Source organism: Fistularia commersonii, chromosome 28, assembly GCF_037954325.1.
Source record: "Fistularia commersonii isolate RoL2024-O1a breed Wild chromosome 28, RoL_Fcom_v1.0, whole genome shotgun sequence".
Taxonomy (NCBI): Eukaryota; Metazoa; Chordata; class Actinopteri; order Syngnathiformes; family Fistulariidae; genus Fistularia; species Fistularia commersonii.
In genome coordinates this window covers 5,583,346-5,601,398 of record NC_141311.1, presented here as the reverse complement: position 1 = coordinate 5,601,398, position 18,053 = coordinate 5,583,346, and the positions used below count along the sequence as shown (strand labels likewise).

The 18,053-nt window shown below is 39.4% G+C and overlaps 1 protein-coding gene across 1 annotated transcript; it reads left to right on the top strand.

The window, feature by feature from the left end:
- The first annotated feature begins 11,625 nt into the window (after nucleotides 1-11,625).
- On the top strand, nucleotides 11,626-12,693 carry gper1 (G protein-coupled estrogen receptor 1). The gene has a single exon (XM_086176074.1). It carries the CDS (start codon nucleotides 11,629-11,631, stop codon nucleotides 12,691-12,693), a length of 1,065 nt encoding a protein of 354 aa, XP_086032200.1. The 5' UTR covers nucleotides 11,626-11,628.
- Nucleotides 12,694-18,053: the final 5,360 nt, after the last annotated feature.

Here is an 18,053-nt window from a genome sequence, read left to right as displayed (position 1 = left end):
TAAAAATTCTCCAGTGTCAAATGTATTGATGAGTACATCATAAATGTAAGAATTTTAGCTATTTCAACAGTAAAACCTCAATCCCATGTCCACACAAATCCACTTTCAGATGTGAGGAAACTGTCTTTACATGTGTCTATGTACAAAAGAAATGATGTGTATATATCGTGAAGAGTTTTACTGGGAGCTGTCATGGTCTTTAAAAACCACAGTATTATTTTCTGAGAGATATATCTAGATTCCGTAAGTAATCTACTTTACTGTCAACTGAGTCGAAGACTTGATTAAAAAATAAACTAACATGGCATTCCTCCTTTCTTATAACAGTTTTGTGATTAAGGTTGCAGCCCATTACTGAAGGAATGTCCATGTAGTGCTTGTGATATATTTATTTATTTTATTCTTTTATTTATCTATCTATCTAGCTATTTGGGGTGTAAACAATGCTTTCCCCCTGAAATAATCATTTGGAATCACCACAGGCTTACTTTCATTTGGTTCATTTGGCTTTGGTTCACATTAGATTTACCTCGTGAGCCCTCAGATGTGATAAGAGAATGTGATGACACTCTTCAGCCGACCGCTCAGACAACAAAGGATAGAAACATTCCTGCCATTCTGGGAGTTGTGTCTTCTGTGAAAACGAAGCCCTGCCATCCTCAATGAAAAACAATTGTGTGCATGTGATAAAACGTGCTCTTGCTGCTGTGTGACCATCTGCAAAACACAGTTGCGCATATATTTTACCTCTGTGTGTTAGCATGATCCAGGGGTGAGAAATTAAGGCATTCTACATTAAAACCTAATGGGCAGGTAGGGCCAGCTCTTATTCTTGACATGTTTCGTACGTCCACAGTTGCAAAACCAAGGGTGGGCAAACTTTGGCTCAGGGGCCTCACTGACTTTTAAAATTTGACAGACGGGCCGGGTCATCACAAGATACGATACATAGCAAAAAAAAAAACATTTGTTAACAGGACATATCAGTCTTGTCCGACATTTGTCTGAACATTGACTGACTTTTGCTTTGAAAATATAGCCGGCTTAGTTTTGAAAGCTCTGACGTTTGCTTGCATTTCATGCACAAACCCGTTTTTCCCTTGTAGTGTCACGTCCAGCTCATTCACGTGTCAGTATGTAAACAGTAAAGGCTAAATCACAAGGCCAGTCTGTGTCATTCAGCTCAGGAAAATTCTCAAGTGTTCTCAAAAATAAGATAACCTCCTGTTTGAGCTCCCACATTCATCGATCCAATGATTCAATCGTTCACATCAAGTATGAATTCTGTACCAATCTTCGGCGGGCCGGATTAAAAAGACCAACGGGCCAGATGTGGCCCCCGGGCCATAGTTTGCCCACCCTTGGGCAAAACCAACAATTGCACAACTGTGGATATTTACATTATCCAGGAAACAGGGAGAGGAGGTCTTAAATAATATGTACTACATCTGGAAATGATATGATAATGGAACTGAATTGGAAATGGTTGTCATGGTTGCCATTTCCTGTTCTGAGAACATTGTGTCATGGGTCCGTCCCTTGACACCAAATGTATATAATACATAATAAAAACATTATTGCCAAAGTCAGACAAATATTGGCATCTTGAAAGGTAGAAGGCTATTTTGTTACGAAATCCGCCTGCCCACTTTTGAATATTCATTTAGCAAGTACGAGATGAAGCAGATTTAAAGACCTATTGAACATCCTCAGTGGATGTAAAGGCAAAATAACATTAAAAAGCCAACAACAATGTATATTTGTAAGGTTTGATGCAATCAAAGGAGTAAATTAGCCAACAGACCCACTCCAAATATCTCAAAACAGCATTGTGATTAATTTTCCATTTAATATTTGGAATATTGCCAACATTATATGGAATATTCAATCATCCTGCCATTGTCTTTACTGCTCCTGCTGCTCACAGATTCCTCCGTTGGGCTTGGTTTTCCCGTTGAGATATCATAGAGACAAGAAAGTTACTAAGGCGAGATAGTAACATAGGTGTACTGCTGATGAGAGTATACTGACTCACTAGCACTCGCCTGGGCCATAGCCACCGATATCTGTTCTGTCGTCACTCGGCATTCTCCTAAGGTTACACTAGTTATTCTTATACCAAAGCACAGCCTTTACCAGGGTACAAATGAGCCGTGGTAAAGGGTTTGCATCGTTGTTTAAAATGCGTAACTCGCCCGGAGGCAAGACATAACATTTACACAACAAATATTCATCCACGTCGCAGCTCAGATGGCCTGATGGAGTAAATATCCAGCAAAACCACAAAAATAATTAAAAAACAAATTCAGGGAATGCACAGATCATTGGATAATGTGGCAAAAGATATTCACAAACCTGTTCAAATGATTATAAACGTGTTTCGTTCGCTTGGAGCAAAACTTAAAACAGATCTTGCACAAACTTCTGTTTTCCCTCAATAGCTGGTGTCTTCTGTCAGAGCAAACTCTGAAGCACAGTATCTCTACGATGTCAAGCACGAAGCTTCCAGCTGTCCAGTTTTATTTGTTTGGATACTCCAGGTCAAAACAGGAAGCCCTTCAAACACTTGATTTGTGAGAAGAGAAAATATACATATTTTGAGAGACTTCTTTGTAAAACGTATTAATGCTGCAAGGGTATTTCGTTTGAGGTGGTTACTATCTATCATTAGCAGAGTCTCTTATTTTATTGAGGAATTCAATAAAGAAGAGTCAAATTACCTTGGGGGTAAGATGTGGACCGGATGAGTCGTGTAGACAATGATGTTAAAGTACATCCACTTGCTCTTAAAAAAGATCCTGTTTGTTTTCATTAATTATCAGGTCTGATACATTCTCTGGGCAGACAAGCTGCATAATCTCTGGCGTGCTTTGGATTGACCAGCTGGGCTGCTGCCAGTTAGACGTGTCAAGAACACTTTTAATGGCAGGCACCCAGGGGGCATCTTAACCAGATGCCTGAGCCACCACCGCTGACTCCTAGCAAGAGGTCACCACCCGATCTAAGACTAAGCGGTCACCCCGCCGAAGAAAGTCTTCCTGATCTTGTATCCGCACCAAATTATTTCTGTGACTACCCAGATGTTGTAAACACACTTGCATGCTTAGAACCCAGGACAGCTTGAATCAAGAGCTTTTCTTTCAAGCTCAGCTACTGTGTAACCACAAAGTCCATTTTGTTCGAGACAGATTAACAATACATGTTCTCACTGTGTTTGAAATGGCCATTTTTGCACAGACCAGCCGTCAATTTGCCATGCCAGAGGCCACCGTACACACCTCTCCAATTCCGCTCACTCAATCCCGGTGCCTTTTTCGTGCTCTTCTTAATTGGGTCTCGTGAGACAGCTCTCCATCATATTAAGCCTCCCCTCCGGGCCTGAATCCAGGGGGTTGTCCTGGTTTCCCCTCTCCGGTCAAATTGTCTACCTGCCCCTTTTTCTTGGGAGACCCCAGCAGGGGCAGAGTACGGTGACTCACAAACTTCTTCACCACATTCAATTAATGACTCCGGGAGGAATCTTTATTCCCTAAATAGCGAATCTATGTAAAGTGCGAGACTGGGATGGAGTAGTTGCCAGGCAACCGGATACCCTGCTGTTTCTTCTCATTCTCAGAATATGTTAATCAAACTATCTGTTGACCGTGTCCTTGGCAGACATATATGTGAGTAATATCTGTTAGAAAGGCAACACTTATTAGACTTGTTGAAGGGCAGAAAAGAAATGACAAATGTGACACCTGACAAAAAATGCCCACCTTTAAACAGCACAAATGTCAATTACATCAGGTTGTTTCCTATCTTGCAGGCGGTAACGTTAAGATAGGCACTTTTTCCTTTTTGTTCTGTGAAGGACCATTGATTGGCAAAAAAAGGAAACTGTTTGGAAATCAATAACTTTTTAATCAAAAGTCGTGCTCAAATGTCAAAAAGAGAACGTATGTATAACTACAGGTTTCATTGTTTTCTCTCTTGAGTCTGTCCTCAGTCAAGTGTACCAGGAAAAGCTTTTAACTGAACAAGCATCTGTCTGGGAATGGGGTTACGCTGACATAGCACAGCCTTTTAATGTTTCTTGTTGTTTTTCTCCTTCTGAAGTTTTGCCAGACCAAAGGTATGAAGGTCAACATCAGTCACACAGCATCAAACATCAGACCACCTATGCAGCCAGAACATTTGGTACGCGCCATTAAGTGTTTTATTTGGCCAGATTTCACACAAAATATCCTGTCACCTTTCTCTTATTGGGACTGAATTGTGGAAAGTAATGGCCAAGAACCAGATGCAATTTTAGAGGTTTCACACAGACGGGTAGCAGTATGATCAACAAATCAGATAGAATGCGTTGATTTTTTTTTTTTTTTTTTGGATCACACATTAGCCAGAGTATAGAGAGGTAGCGGGCATGACCAGAGGATGATGTGCAACATCATAAAGACGCGTGTTGTCTTGCATCCTGAGTGATTGTCGTTGAAAAGCAGTGTTCAGCTATTGAACTCTTCAGATGTGGTCAGTGCCGTCCTTCACATACTTTGAAATCTTCTCCCGTAATGATTCCCTCAGAACAGAGATGGCAGAGACATCAGGACCGAGCCATCATATTTGACCCACCACCTCGTTTCACGTCTGGGGAGACAAGTGGAACCAGGGCAGATGCTTGAAAAACAATCTATCCTTCTTCCCCCTTGCCAATCTTGTTCTGTGCCTCTCTTCTACCGAAAGGAACATTTTTAAAAAATACACTAACAATAAAATACTCGCATCAGCTAAATATCAAACGGTGCAGAGGAGTTCCATTCAGAATTTGTGGTTGTGGCTGTGGTAGATATTTGGATGGGGCCGGCAGCACATCAGACCGGTAAGTGGAGGCAGATGAGGCTGTTTTACCCGTCCCCTTCTAGACCTCTTACTTTCACCCTCCCGACCACAGACTGTTAAACCGCCCAACTTCCAATTAATAACAATGGTAATGTTGTCTTGTGCCTCAGATTTCTCAGCATGGATGATGCTGATCTTACTTCTATGGTAAGTCCATCATTAGTAGCAGTTATGATGATTGCTATCATGTTTTTTTTCAACTTTCACTGAGTTTGATAATAAAACTTCTTCCTATTACCCCAATATGAATTATCATACAAAATAAATATGAATATAAATATATGTATATACATGTTTTTAAATACAATACACACACATTGATACATACATATACATGCATACATATATTTACACACACATGCATGCATACATACATACTTATACACGCATTCATACACACACACACATTTTTCGATTTGGGGTTTTTGCATTGAATAGGGAGAAATGGGATGGCTCCACATTTTCAGTCTATCTGCAAGATAATCCCGCCCAGTCTTTTGACATGACAAAACTCCTATGTGCACAATGAAGCAGAAAAATATTGGAAAAAAACACTTATCTGCATTGTCAGTGTTATAATTTCAAAATACATGGCATGTATTTTGAAATTATAACATAGAAATATAGTCTGTGAACAATAGAATATTCTTGAATATCTTTAACAAAGACCATACTATAATCAAATGAAACGTTTTTTTCATTTCCTGAAAAAAGTGTTTTTTTCAGATAGGAGGTTTTGCATTCCAGCCATCGATATATATATATATATATATATATATATATATACACATATATATATACACACGCTTACCAGCAGATATTCCTTTGACAGATCCCAAAGTGACGTCAGTGATGGTGTTGTGTGGCTCTCCTGTCTAATGTCTTTCACTGTTTATGCCAGTGGGCCACCCAGTGGACATAAACAGGGAGTGCAGTCTCACAAACAATCAGCAAATCAAGCCATTCAGAAAAAGGTTTCCCAAATTAAAGTGCAAGATCTGTGTTAGAAGGCACTGTGGCACTTTCAAGGCCACTCGAAATTTATTTGCCTTTTTTTGATTTTTCAGCTGTGGTTTATGGCGGATTGAAGATCTGCTTCGGGGTGTCATGGCGTGACGGAGGAGGTAGAGCGATCATTTTTGGAACCGAATATTAGTGGTTCGATTCCCGGTTCCTCCTTGTGTGTGTTGTTGAGCAAGACACTGAGCTCCTAACTGCTCCCTGGTGCTGGTCGATGGCAGCCTACGGCTCATGGTTCATCCATGATGGGTTCATTGCAGAGAACGAATTTCCCCATGGGAATTAATAAAGGATAAATTATTATACTAAACTGTTTCAAATTTCACTCACAAAATGTCAACACTTGGAATTTTTTTTTTCAAATAAAAAATTCAAATAAGGTTCATAAAATTCTTGAGGGGATTTCAAAGTGCAACCAATTGTAAACTCTTTCTTAAACTTCAATATGAACAGTTGGTTTTTTTTTATTTATGGGTGTCTAATTCTTGTCCGTGTATTTAAAGCTACTATTTCTTTAAATAATTCATCACTGAGCACTATGTCAAGGTTTTTTTTTCTTTTTCTTGACGTAACATTTTCCAGATGAAAGGGTTAGTTTATGAAACCGTATCGTCGTAATTGAATTGCGGTCCGGGCAAATATAACAATTGCTGACTGACTCAGATGTTATTTTAGGCTTTGGTGTTGTGTAAAGATACAGAAAGGGGGTGTCATGCTGGTCCCTCAGTTGATGTTACATATAATAGTAGCGTCATTGCACATCTATTTGAGGTCCATTCACATAGCCCTGTTTAAGTAGCTAGGGGGAAATCACATGTGACTGCCTCTTGTCCTTTTCCCTCCCCACTTTGACCGTCTCTAGCACCTTTCCAGAAGACTTACCACAATCACCACTTTCCCCCCATTTGTGTGAAGTCATGCAGTCAGAATAACTGTGATTTTGGGTAGCCGAGAGAAAATCACAGAAAACCACCCTGCCTGCAGACACTTTAAACTCCTGGTTGCTGAGTGAAGTATCTGCCGTAAATAAAACCCTTTCTGGATAATTTTTGTAAACTTTTACCCGCCTTAACCCTCTCACAAAAGTATTACAAAGACAAACTGCCTTCAAGTCCTTCAAGAGCTTTCCTGGTTCATCTTCTTCTTCTTCTTCTTTTTCTTCTTCTTCTCCTTTGGCTTTACCCTTCAGGGGTCGCCACAGCGAATCAACTTTTTCCATCCAACCCTGTTCTCTGTATCCTCCTCTCTCATACCAACTACCTTCATATCCTCTCTCACCACATCCATAAATCTTTTCTTTGGTCTTTCTCAAGACCTCCTGTCTGGCAGCTCCAATTCCAGCATCTGTCTACCAATATATTCTCTATCTCTCCTCTGCACATGACCCAACCATCTCAGTCTGGCTTCTCTGACCTTCTCTCCAAAACATCCAACATGTGCTGTTCCTCTGATAGACTCATTTCTGATCCTATCCATCCAGGTAACTCCCAAAGAGAACCTCAACATCTTCATCTCTGCAACCTCTAGTTCTGCCTGCTGTGTTTTGGTCTTTGAAGCTGTTTCTAGTCCGTACAGTATCGCTGGTCTCCCAACTGTCTTGTACACCTTTCCTTTTATTCTGGCTGATAGTCTTCACTTAGTACCCCTGACACTTTTCTCCACCCATTCCAACCTGCTTGCATCTGTCTCTTCACCTCTTTTCCACACTTTCTGCTGCTCTGAACTCTTGACTCCAAGTACCTGAAATCCCCCAACCTCTTGATTTCCACTCCCTGTAGCCTCATCGTTCCATCCGAGCTCCTCTTATTCACATGCATATATTCTGTCTTGCTGTGACTATCCTTCATTCCTCTCCTTTCCATCGCATACCCCCACCTCTCTAGATTTCCTCAACCTATTCTCTGCTCTCACTACGGAGTACAATGTCATCTCCAAATATCATGGTCCATGGAGATTCCTGTCTAACCTCATCTGTCAGCCTGTCCATCACCATTGCGAACAAGAAGGGGCTCAGGGCGGATCCCTGATGGAGTCTCACCTCCAACTTGAACTTCTCTGTTACCTCTACACCACTGCACCACTGTCTCACAGCTAGCATACATGTCCTGCACCAGTCTAACATACTTCTCTGCCACTCCATATTTCCTCATACAATACCAGAGTTCCTCTCTTGGCACCCTGTCATATGCTTTTTCTTCCTGGTTCATCCAGGACATGAAAAAAGGTGTCATCTGCCCTCAAAGTGACAAAAGCTTCTGCACCTTCTATGTTCAACTTATCTTCCACTTGTTTGTGGGAGGATCTCCATGTGGTGATGTATGATTTTCAAATGCATGCATTCTCAGAACATATGAGTTGCATTTGTCACCTATCCTGTTCAAAATAGCAATAGTAATTCATGAAATCCCATGTTTCAGACATACGTGTTATTGGTATATACTTGTCAATGCATTCAAGTTTATGAACGGATTGAGGATACAATTTTCTTTTTCTACTATATGCTGGACTGGGTAATGTTAAATTTGTTGATTTGTGTTGGAAATTTTAAGTGTCATTCTTTATTTCAGTTTGTAATGCTATTTCATAGCAAGTGCAGGTGTAAATCTAATTTCAAATGTGACTTTAGATAGCATTTAAACATAAAAGTCCCTGCTAAATCCAAACCTAAGCAGTTGCTCATTTTGTGTCTCTTTTTTAAAGCCTTTATCTGTTTAATTTTCTTATATTTAATGTGATCGCATAGGTAATAAACACATTTCACATCAATAGTAGAGCAAATTAGTGTTCAGGAAATGGACAGACCTGCCCCCTGTGACCTTACTGTGATCACATCCTGTGAGAAATGGCTCTCGTCATCCCAGGTCCTCCTTCCGAATGTCGCAAGATGCTGTGTCCTCATCATGTCATTTTGAAACCCCAGGCATCGAAACCGTGGCTGCCATATGAAGTCCATACCTGCAGGCAATTGTCCAGCCTTCAGCCTGACCCCTCTCACACCGGATGTCCACTGGAATGATCATCCTGCTTTACGAAGCCTCAATGTTAGACTCGTCACATTAAATTCACATTATAACACAGTTTTTTTTTGTTATAAACACCAGTGTTCTTTTCCTTAGAACTCTTGTAACTGGTCATGTATGTCTACAGTATTTTCAGTTAATTCATATTCACTGTCTAATCAAGGCAGAAAATGTCAGAAATTTTTTTTTTTGCTCTCACTCTCGTTGTGCAGCTTCTGCTGTGGTTTGTTTAAATGTTTGTTTATACTGTATACAAACACCAAACACGTATCATTGATTATTCCAATTCGTCTAATTTGTGTTAATGTTCGTCTTCATAACCAGGAGCAATGAGTCTGTTTTATGTCTCTCTTATTGACAGTGAGCGCTCCCAGGCCGAGAAATATTTTAAGCCATGTGTAAATGTAATTGTAATATTGAGAAAGAACATGTTGGGAGCCAAACCAGGATCAGTGTCTTAAATTGCTTGTTGGAAATAATGATATAAACAAGAATTTTGTGAACTTACAAAAGAAACATGATATCAGTTGAAAAAAAAATAAGAAAGGCCCTATCTGACATGATTACACAGCTCTTGAGACTAAGAGCAAGACAGGTGAACAAATACCGAAAAAAAAAAAAACATACGTGGTTTCCATAACAACTCATGGCAAACTCTACCCTATCATTATTTGTCATTGAAGTGTCTTTTGCGTTAAAATCTGTCATCATTGGGCTTGGTTTCTGATTCTTTCAGAATTCTCAGCCCTCACGTGTAATTGTAAAGTGAAAGGGAAAGAGAAGAGGGAAAGCACAAGGACTCTGATGAGGCAATGTGACAAACTACGCGTGGCGGATCTTCTCTTTGCCTGCCTGTCTGTCTCTCCTACCCTCCTCTCCCTTCCAGACAGGGATGGGCCAAACAGCAGGTGGTGCACAAGAGAAGCCGGGACATGGGATTTACAAATCTCTGCCTCTCAGACATCTGCACAGGACAAGCATGGAGGAGCAACAAATCCCATATTTGAAAAAGTAAGATTCTAGACTCTGTTAATTGTGTTTCACATGTTAATTTCCAGTTGTGTCCACAGTACAGGGTATTTTACATCAGGATTGAGCATTGTTAACTTTAACACGGACATGGATTTATTCTTCTATAGAAGAGGATTTAGATTTAATTTTTATAAGAATTACGAGTGGCGGCATTCCCCTATGGCTAGTGAAACCACTTGTAAGAGTTGTGTATTATGTCATCAACTCACTTTTCTCTTCTTTTCTTTTTCCATAGCATGTCAAAGTTTTGATTTGTAAGAAGTGTTACATAATCACAGGTGTTCCTTTTGCTTTTGATCTTGGCTTGACATCTTAAGAGCGAAATATAATTGAGAATAAAAGTGTTGCACTGAGTTTTTAGAGCATGAGACAGAAAGAACAGCAGTAACACTCGTATGGCTTTTTGATTTGAGGTCAGTTATAAACTCATTTGGCTGTTTCTTCCTCTTTTGCTTTAATTTCTTCTGAGGTTTATAGAAAACTAGACACAAATAATGCATATCATTATGATTTATTGAGGAGTATGACAGGCAATTCATTTCAAGATTAATAGTCCATATGTCTTATTCTACTTATCTCATCCTACATCTTAATGCTGTGGAGGTTATGCTGGGATTACACAGTCATTGATATTGCAGCCATGTTCTGTTGGAGACGATGCAGGACTGTGAATTTTTACAAAGGTCATATTTGTCAAACATCAGCACATAAATGTCTGATATTTTGGGCCTGAAATGTTCCAGAAAGTCTAGTCGTAGTCACCGGCAAATTAAGTTTAAAAAAAGAACACAGCTGAAAATGTTTTCTATTCCATTCATCGAAAGATACACCAGCAAAGCTGAGACTGGGTATATCAACAAGAACCATCAAAACAAAGAGCTTCATTAAATGTTAATGATGATTTTTTTTTTTTTCATCTCGCCAGTTAATAGTCAGAAGTCAGAACGAGCCAGCAAGAGCGCGCAATAAACGGACAAGGATTTTAAGAGAAGGTTTCAATGCATCTGTTTAAGCTCGAAGCTTGAATAATAATGTGCCAATCATGACATCCTCCATTGGTTTCAGGCACCTTAAAACTAGCCAACTTATGCCACATGTATCCATCTCTGATTTTCTAATCAATAACTACAAGGAAAATGTCGCTGCTTATGTATTTTGAATAAATGTTACACCAAATTGATGTTATTTTAAGTCGCCGCGTCCTATTCTTGTTTATGTTCAGATTTTTTTTTCCCACTCTCCACTCTGCAGCTCAGGTGTCACAGCAATAGCCTCTCTGGCCGAGGCTCACTGAATAAACATACGCATGGACTTGGAGAGACAAAGCAGCACTCAGATCAGGTGAAGAGGAGAAAGAAAGCCACCCTCTAATCTCAGGTATCAAGAGCCTGTACAATATGAGTCATCGCATTAAAAAAGGGCCAAAGACAATTTAAAGTCATGGAGGTCCTTCTATTTTGTGTCTGGAATCTATTGGTAGACAAACCTTGATGTCAACATGGGGTCAAGCCAACCATAAACATTGGACTCCGCTTGGCTCAGTATCATCAACATGTCAACAAAGCATAGATAATTCAGCCTTTAGAGAGACATTTCTTTGGATTAACGTTTCACGATGTAGCGGGTACAGGTGACTTACGTGTGGCCATTGATTCAAGACGGTCCGACTACAGTCAGTATGGAAGTGCAGACAAATTCACTGGTTTGGATATTTGTTAACAGCACAGAACAACTGAACACTTCCTTTGAGTACAACACAACAGATCTGACAGAAAACTCAGACAAATACCGATCTTACATCATTGGTCTGTTCCTGTCATGCCTCTATACCATCCTCCTGTTTCCCATCGGAATTATTGGCAACATCCTAATCCTGGTGGTGAACTTGAACCACAGAGAGAAGATGACCATCCCTGATCTTTACTTTGTTAACCTAGCCGTGGCAGACCTCATCCTGGTGGCAGACTCCCTGATAGAGGTCTTCAATCTGAATGAAAAGTATTATGACTATGCTGTTCTCTGTACCTTCATGTCCCTTTTCCTGCAAGTCAACATGTACAGCAGCATCTTCTTCCTCACATGGATGAGTTTTGACCGTTACATTGCCTTAGCAACCTCAATGAGCTGCAGCCCACTGAGGACTATGCAATATGCCAAGCTCAGCTGTGGCCTCATTTGGATGGCTTCCATCCTGGCCACCCTTCTGCCTTTCACCATTGTGCAGACCCAACACAGGGGGGAACTGCACTTCTGTTTTGCCAATGTCTTTGAGATTCAGTGGCTGGAGGTAACCATCGGTTTTTTGGTGCCCTTTTCCGTGATTGGTCTATGCTACTCGTTGATCGGGCGCATCCTCATGAGGGCCCAAAAGCACCGTGGACTGTGGCCGCGGCGACAGAAGGCCCTGCGCATGATTGTGGTAGTGGTTCTGGTGTTCTTCATCTGCTGGCTGCCAGAGAACGTCTTCATCAGCATCCAGCTGCTGCAAGGGACAGCTGACCCATCACAGAGGACTGCTACCACCCTGTGGCATGACTATCCACTTGCAGGCCACGTTGTTAACCTGGCCGCTTTCTCAAACAGCTGCCTCAATCCCATCATCTACAGCTTTCTAGGAGAAACCTTCAGGGATAAGCTGCGCCTCTTCATTAAGCAGAAAGCCAGCTGGTCAGTAGTCAATCGTTTTTGCCATCACGGGCTGGATTTACACCTCCCCGTCAGGAGTGAAGTGTCAGAGGTCTGATTGTTTGGAGGAGGGACCGAGAGTCTCATCAAACTACTGGTCACTAGTCTTAGTACAGAAGTGATTTATCCCCAAGTGTGAAATATTACCTCTGCTTTTTTTCAACAAGCCTCACCTCATTATTGTACTTGTGAATTACCTAAATTACCTAATTACGTTAATTACCTACTCGTTTCCAAAACAAGTGTAAAAAAAAAGCACCAGAAATGTACACTCTAATGACAAAATAACTTGCAGTGTATATCTTTGTACCAGGTTCAGATTTTAAGAACTAAAGATGATTGATTGGGGGAGGAAAACAGGGGTTTATCACACTGGAAAATCCTGCAGGTGGAATGAAATATTAATTCCTCTGAATATGTTCCCGCATGTAATGTTTTCAAGATGCTGTTAGATAGTCAAACAAACTGGGCTCTCACTCTCAAAAAACACATTTAATTGTGTTGCAATCAGGTGTCTATGAAAGCCATAGAAAATCATTTTCTTAATCAATCAATCAATCAACCAATCAATCAAACAATCAAACAATCAATCAATCAATCAATCAGTCAATCAATCAATCAATCAATCAATCAATCAATCAATCAGTGGCTCTATGTGCCATGTGGAGGGGGCTTTGTCATCTGGTCATCAAGTCTCTTTTCCTTTGACTTTATTGTATTTTCTTGTTTCAGATGTTGGATTCCTGTGTATTTATGCCTATTCAGTTATTGTCAACAACAGTAAACTAAATGCAAATAATATGCAAAATTATGGCAACTACATCGATGGCATTCATACATAAGAGGCACTTATGTATGAGGTGAATCTCATCAGGATTTCACAGGCAACATTAGGTTCCAGGATAACAGCTAAAGAAAAGCTAAACTGAATATCCAGTTTATTCCGTCTCTGTTAGAAATTGAAAAATACTGGTAGTATTTACACAGACTGTATAAGGTGTAAAATGTTGATTTCACGCAGCCTAAACTTAATTAATTGCATGTAACAACCTAGTGTATCATAAACAACAGCATCTATCAAAAAGTGTTCTACACATCTACTTCAACATAACCTGGAGTTGTCAAAGATGGACTGCTCTCGGCTATGAAACAATACAAGAAAGTAAAATAAGTTTAAAAAAAATAAAAGTCATTCTTGGCTAACAAAACAGAGCCATGAAGAGCTTTGTCTAATTTGCTGTACCATTCTGGTTTTTGGCTTCTGGCTTTCCAGCTAAATGGTTCTTCTGTTGAATGAAGCATTATGTATGGCTTATCATTACCTGGACAATGCAAATATTTTCAGGTTCTTTTTATTTTAGAATAAAAAAAAAAAAAACAATTGTTACACTTTTCCATTAAGCTGTAGATGTATTTGCATCTGTTTGAGTTTAGAACTCCTCTGAAGATGGAAAAAAGTGCCCCAAAACAGAATGAGTTCCTTTTTGGTCCGTCTATAAAAAGGGCCTTACAGCTTTAATTTTCACATTCACAAATATTCAAAATGAACACAAATGTCTGACTTATTACCCCAGATACCTGTTTCCGCTTGTGTGTTGTTAAGGCAAAGAGGCAGGTGTTGTTTTTGCCCTGCGAGGATGTGACTGGGTAAACACATTATTCAATGGTGCCAAAAAGAGCACCTTCAATCTTTTGCCCGCACCTACCCTTCCCACACATCACAATCAGGCCCAACACTTCAACAAAAAACATATTGTGACAAATTAAGCCAATCACACTTTACCTGAAGGTTTTTGATGACTTTTTTTTATATCATTGATGCGACAGTGTTTAAGATCAAATCACGCCAAATTCCGAATCAAAGGAACTGTTCCATAATTCAGTTAGTTACACATATTTCAATACCAGGCAAGGATCGCTTGGCCTTTGGAACACGACGTCTCTTGCAAACTGATTGAATGCCTTTAAACAAGGACACCCTGATTAGAGGTTAATATATGCAGACTTCACCTCGGCACATTACACCTTGAGAATCGTGAACACAGATTCCCTGAAAGCTGCAATAAATTGTCATAGTTGTGGATCTGCCAAGAAATATATAACGTTGGGATGTTCTTAAATTAAGATTGTACACGAATCATTTTAACATCAGCGGTGAACTCCTGAAAAAGCCTATGTTTAACTGTTTCATTCCAGCGAAATACAATAATCATTCATTTACACCTGTTATATCTTTTTATTGCGATTTTTGGTATAGCACCTTCACATATCAATGACCAAGATAAAGCACCATGTCCAGCAGAGGCTTTACAGAATTTAAATAGATGCATAGAAGTTTGCTTAGCGTGAAAAGCAAATGAAATTTTACCAGTCGTAATGAACTGACCACAAACCATGATGGGAAAGAATCCATACAGAAGAATTTTGTTTTTCCACGAGGTTTTAAGTCGTCCAGGAGCTGCTGCTCAATTAGAAAACCAAAATAATTGTTGTTGTAACATCAACAGCGTAAGAAAGTCTGCTCAACACATGGATTTCAGTCACTTTGCTTTCCATTGAAAACTGTCAGCAACCAAATTAGTAATCGAGCGAGCACTCCTGAAAATTCTGCTCAGATCACATGGGAGGGATGAAAGCGGTAGCTTGGTCTTTCTGCCTCTGAAATTAAACTATCAAATAGATTTCAGTCTGCCAGTGACATGTGAGTGACACTGTGTGATTTAATGGTGTCACCACATTTATAATGAATGATTTATCAATCTAAACGTAGGTTTTAGAAGAGGTTTATTTTCAAAGCTGCCTACCAAAGTGGGAGTGACATAATCTGTTTTTAGGTCCACTCATATATATACAAATATACATCCCATTGGCAAAATATCAAAAAGCTATCCATAGGCTTAATAATTTGATAAAAGCCCTGCTACCCAAAAAAATGTTAAATAAAATTTCTCTTAATGTATACATTTACTGAATTTAAGATTATTTTTATCCAATAATTGTTAAATATATCTGGTGAAATATTATGCAACGCTTCATTACGATAACATGAATCAATTCCCGGTAGAGTTTAAAATCTTAACTTTTGGATGATGCACAATTTGGAAGCATTGGGCACCCAGAAAATAAGGTAGAATAACCAAAACAAAATGTATGGAAGAACACATAGTGTTCTTACACCATAATAAAATGGTGAATGCGTGGTGCTCCTGAGTTGTGTTTGTGCTTGCAGCAGCCTGAGATAATGTTTGTTTCCAAACCACAAGCTGTTTTTGCAGCTGTAACATTTTCAGTAGCCTGGGAAAGCCTAAGGATTATTTGAGCAATTGTTTATTAGAGGCTGTGAGGAGACACGAAACGGTCTTGGACGGAATTTCCACTTCATAGTGGTTAATTTTTTTTCTTCCATGCATAAGACAGTACTTGAGGTGCGCAACCTCCCATAGATTCCCCTTTTGAAAATTGAGACTCTTAATATTGGTAGATTTAAGTGTTTCATGTTTACTTTGCAGAAAATTTGTGAAAACTGTAATTGCTGCACTCTCTTGGCAACAGATGTTCACCTGGGCCAGAGGACAGGTGAGAAATTTTGTAGTTATTGCAAACAATGTGATCTCAACAAACCACACCGAGATGCCAGAGAGGAGCCCGTTCAAGTTGGACCCTGCTGGAGAAGCAAAGCATCCTCTTTACATTACACAAAAGCACATCCTCTGTCAGGCATACAAACACGCATATTGAAGATGCTGTGAGAAGAGGCTGACAGGGGATTGTGTGTACAGCTGAGACTACTGAGGAAGGTTAAAGGTTTGGGGTGACTGACGTCACAGAGGGAGAAAAAAGAAGGTTTTCCTATTGCTTACAGAATGATGCGCCTTCAGCAAGTATGTAAGCGGAGATTCATCAGATAACTGACTGTGTTCATTATGTTTTTGTTATTTTTGCAAGCTTTGGGTTTGTCTCAGGGGAACAATGGTCACAAAGCAAAATGATGAGACTAGCATTTTCTAAAAGTAAATATCACATTAATTAACGTAGGAAAATGGTAATACATCTGCATTATTATTTTAAAAAAGCAATTCTGCAGTTCATTAAAAAAATCCTCTTTTCTCACGCTTATTTTATCCTTGTGTGCAAATGATTTTGCTTTAAAGTACAAATTTACACCAATTGATCAGTCTCTTAGAAATGTTTAATGTGATCTTGCAATAATAGATAGATTGAAACATTTCTGGAATGCTGGTTGTATATTCAATTGTATTATTATTAAAATATATAGTCTAACATTAAAACAAATTACAATCATAAATAAACATGATAAATGTTAATAGATAGCATTAGATCAACACATATTTGAATTGCTAAAGTATAATTTTAAGGAAAAATTATGTTTGAGTGAAACCATGCATGACTTACATTTCAGGAATTCAAAAGCAATTAATCTAAAAATGTTATTGGGCTGATAATATCCTCTTGTCACAATACAAATGACATATGATATTTATTAGCTGTACATTTCACGGATGAATTGGATGAAAGCCCCACACACAGGTCAACAATGTTCATGTAAAGACCGAATGTGCTTTTACCAAACTGGCCTCTATTGGCCTTTAAATTTCCTAAATAACATTAACCCTTCAACAGATGAGCATGTCCCCAAAATAAGCAAGTATGTTGAGATTGAATGAGCATGATTTAAGTGCAAAAGATAAAGTATATATCTATGTAAGAAAGGTACCGGAGTGTGTTCGACTATTCTGAGGCGGCGTGGGACTTGTCAAAGTAATTACAAATAGGTAGTACAGTGCTTATGCATAATTACGAGGCACTGCACTCAGTGCACTGAAGCAGCTGAATAATGGATTAAAAGTATAATTGCATTTGTAAATTAAAATCCCTCACAGGAGGAAAAAAAAAGATTTCTGTTGAGCGACTTCCTAGATAAAAAAAGATGGTCTGTGAAGAAGTGAAGGTCTAGCACAAAAAGAGGTCGTCAGACTCCTTCTTGAAATTATTTTATATATTGAGGGAACAAAACTCATTTTGGAGGAAAATATAGGAACAAGGGAATGCATGTTAGTTTAGTTGTAGATGATGGAGAGGATTCAATAAACAGCAGAAGTGATGCTATGAATGGATCATAAACTCATTCCAGACGCTTTTATCCTTCATCTCGCTCTTTGGGTCAGTACACAGCTCATGACCATTGGCGAGGGTAGGAACTTAGATCGACCAGTAAGGCTCAGCTCCTTTTTTACCACGACAGATCAATGCATTCTGAATCCCTGCTGATGCCATGCCGATGCACGTGTCAATCACCAGCTCCATTATTCCCTTGCTCCTAAACAAGATCCAGAGATGCTTGAACTCCTCCACTTAGGGCAGGATCTCATCCCCGACCCTGAGAGGGTATTCTTTTTC

Excerpts from the sequence above, each read along its gene's own strand:
- gper1 (XM_086176074.1), top strand. The coding sequence starts at position 11,629 with ATGGAAGTGCAGACAAATTCACTGGTTTGGATATTTGTTAACAGCACA.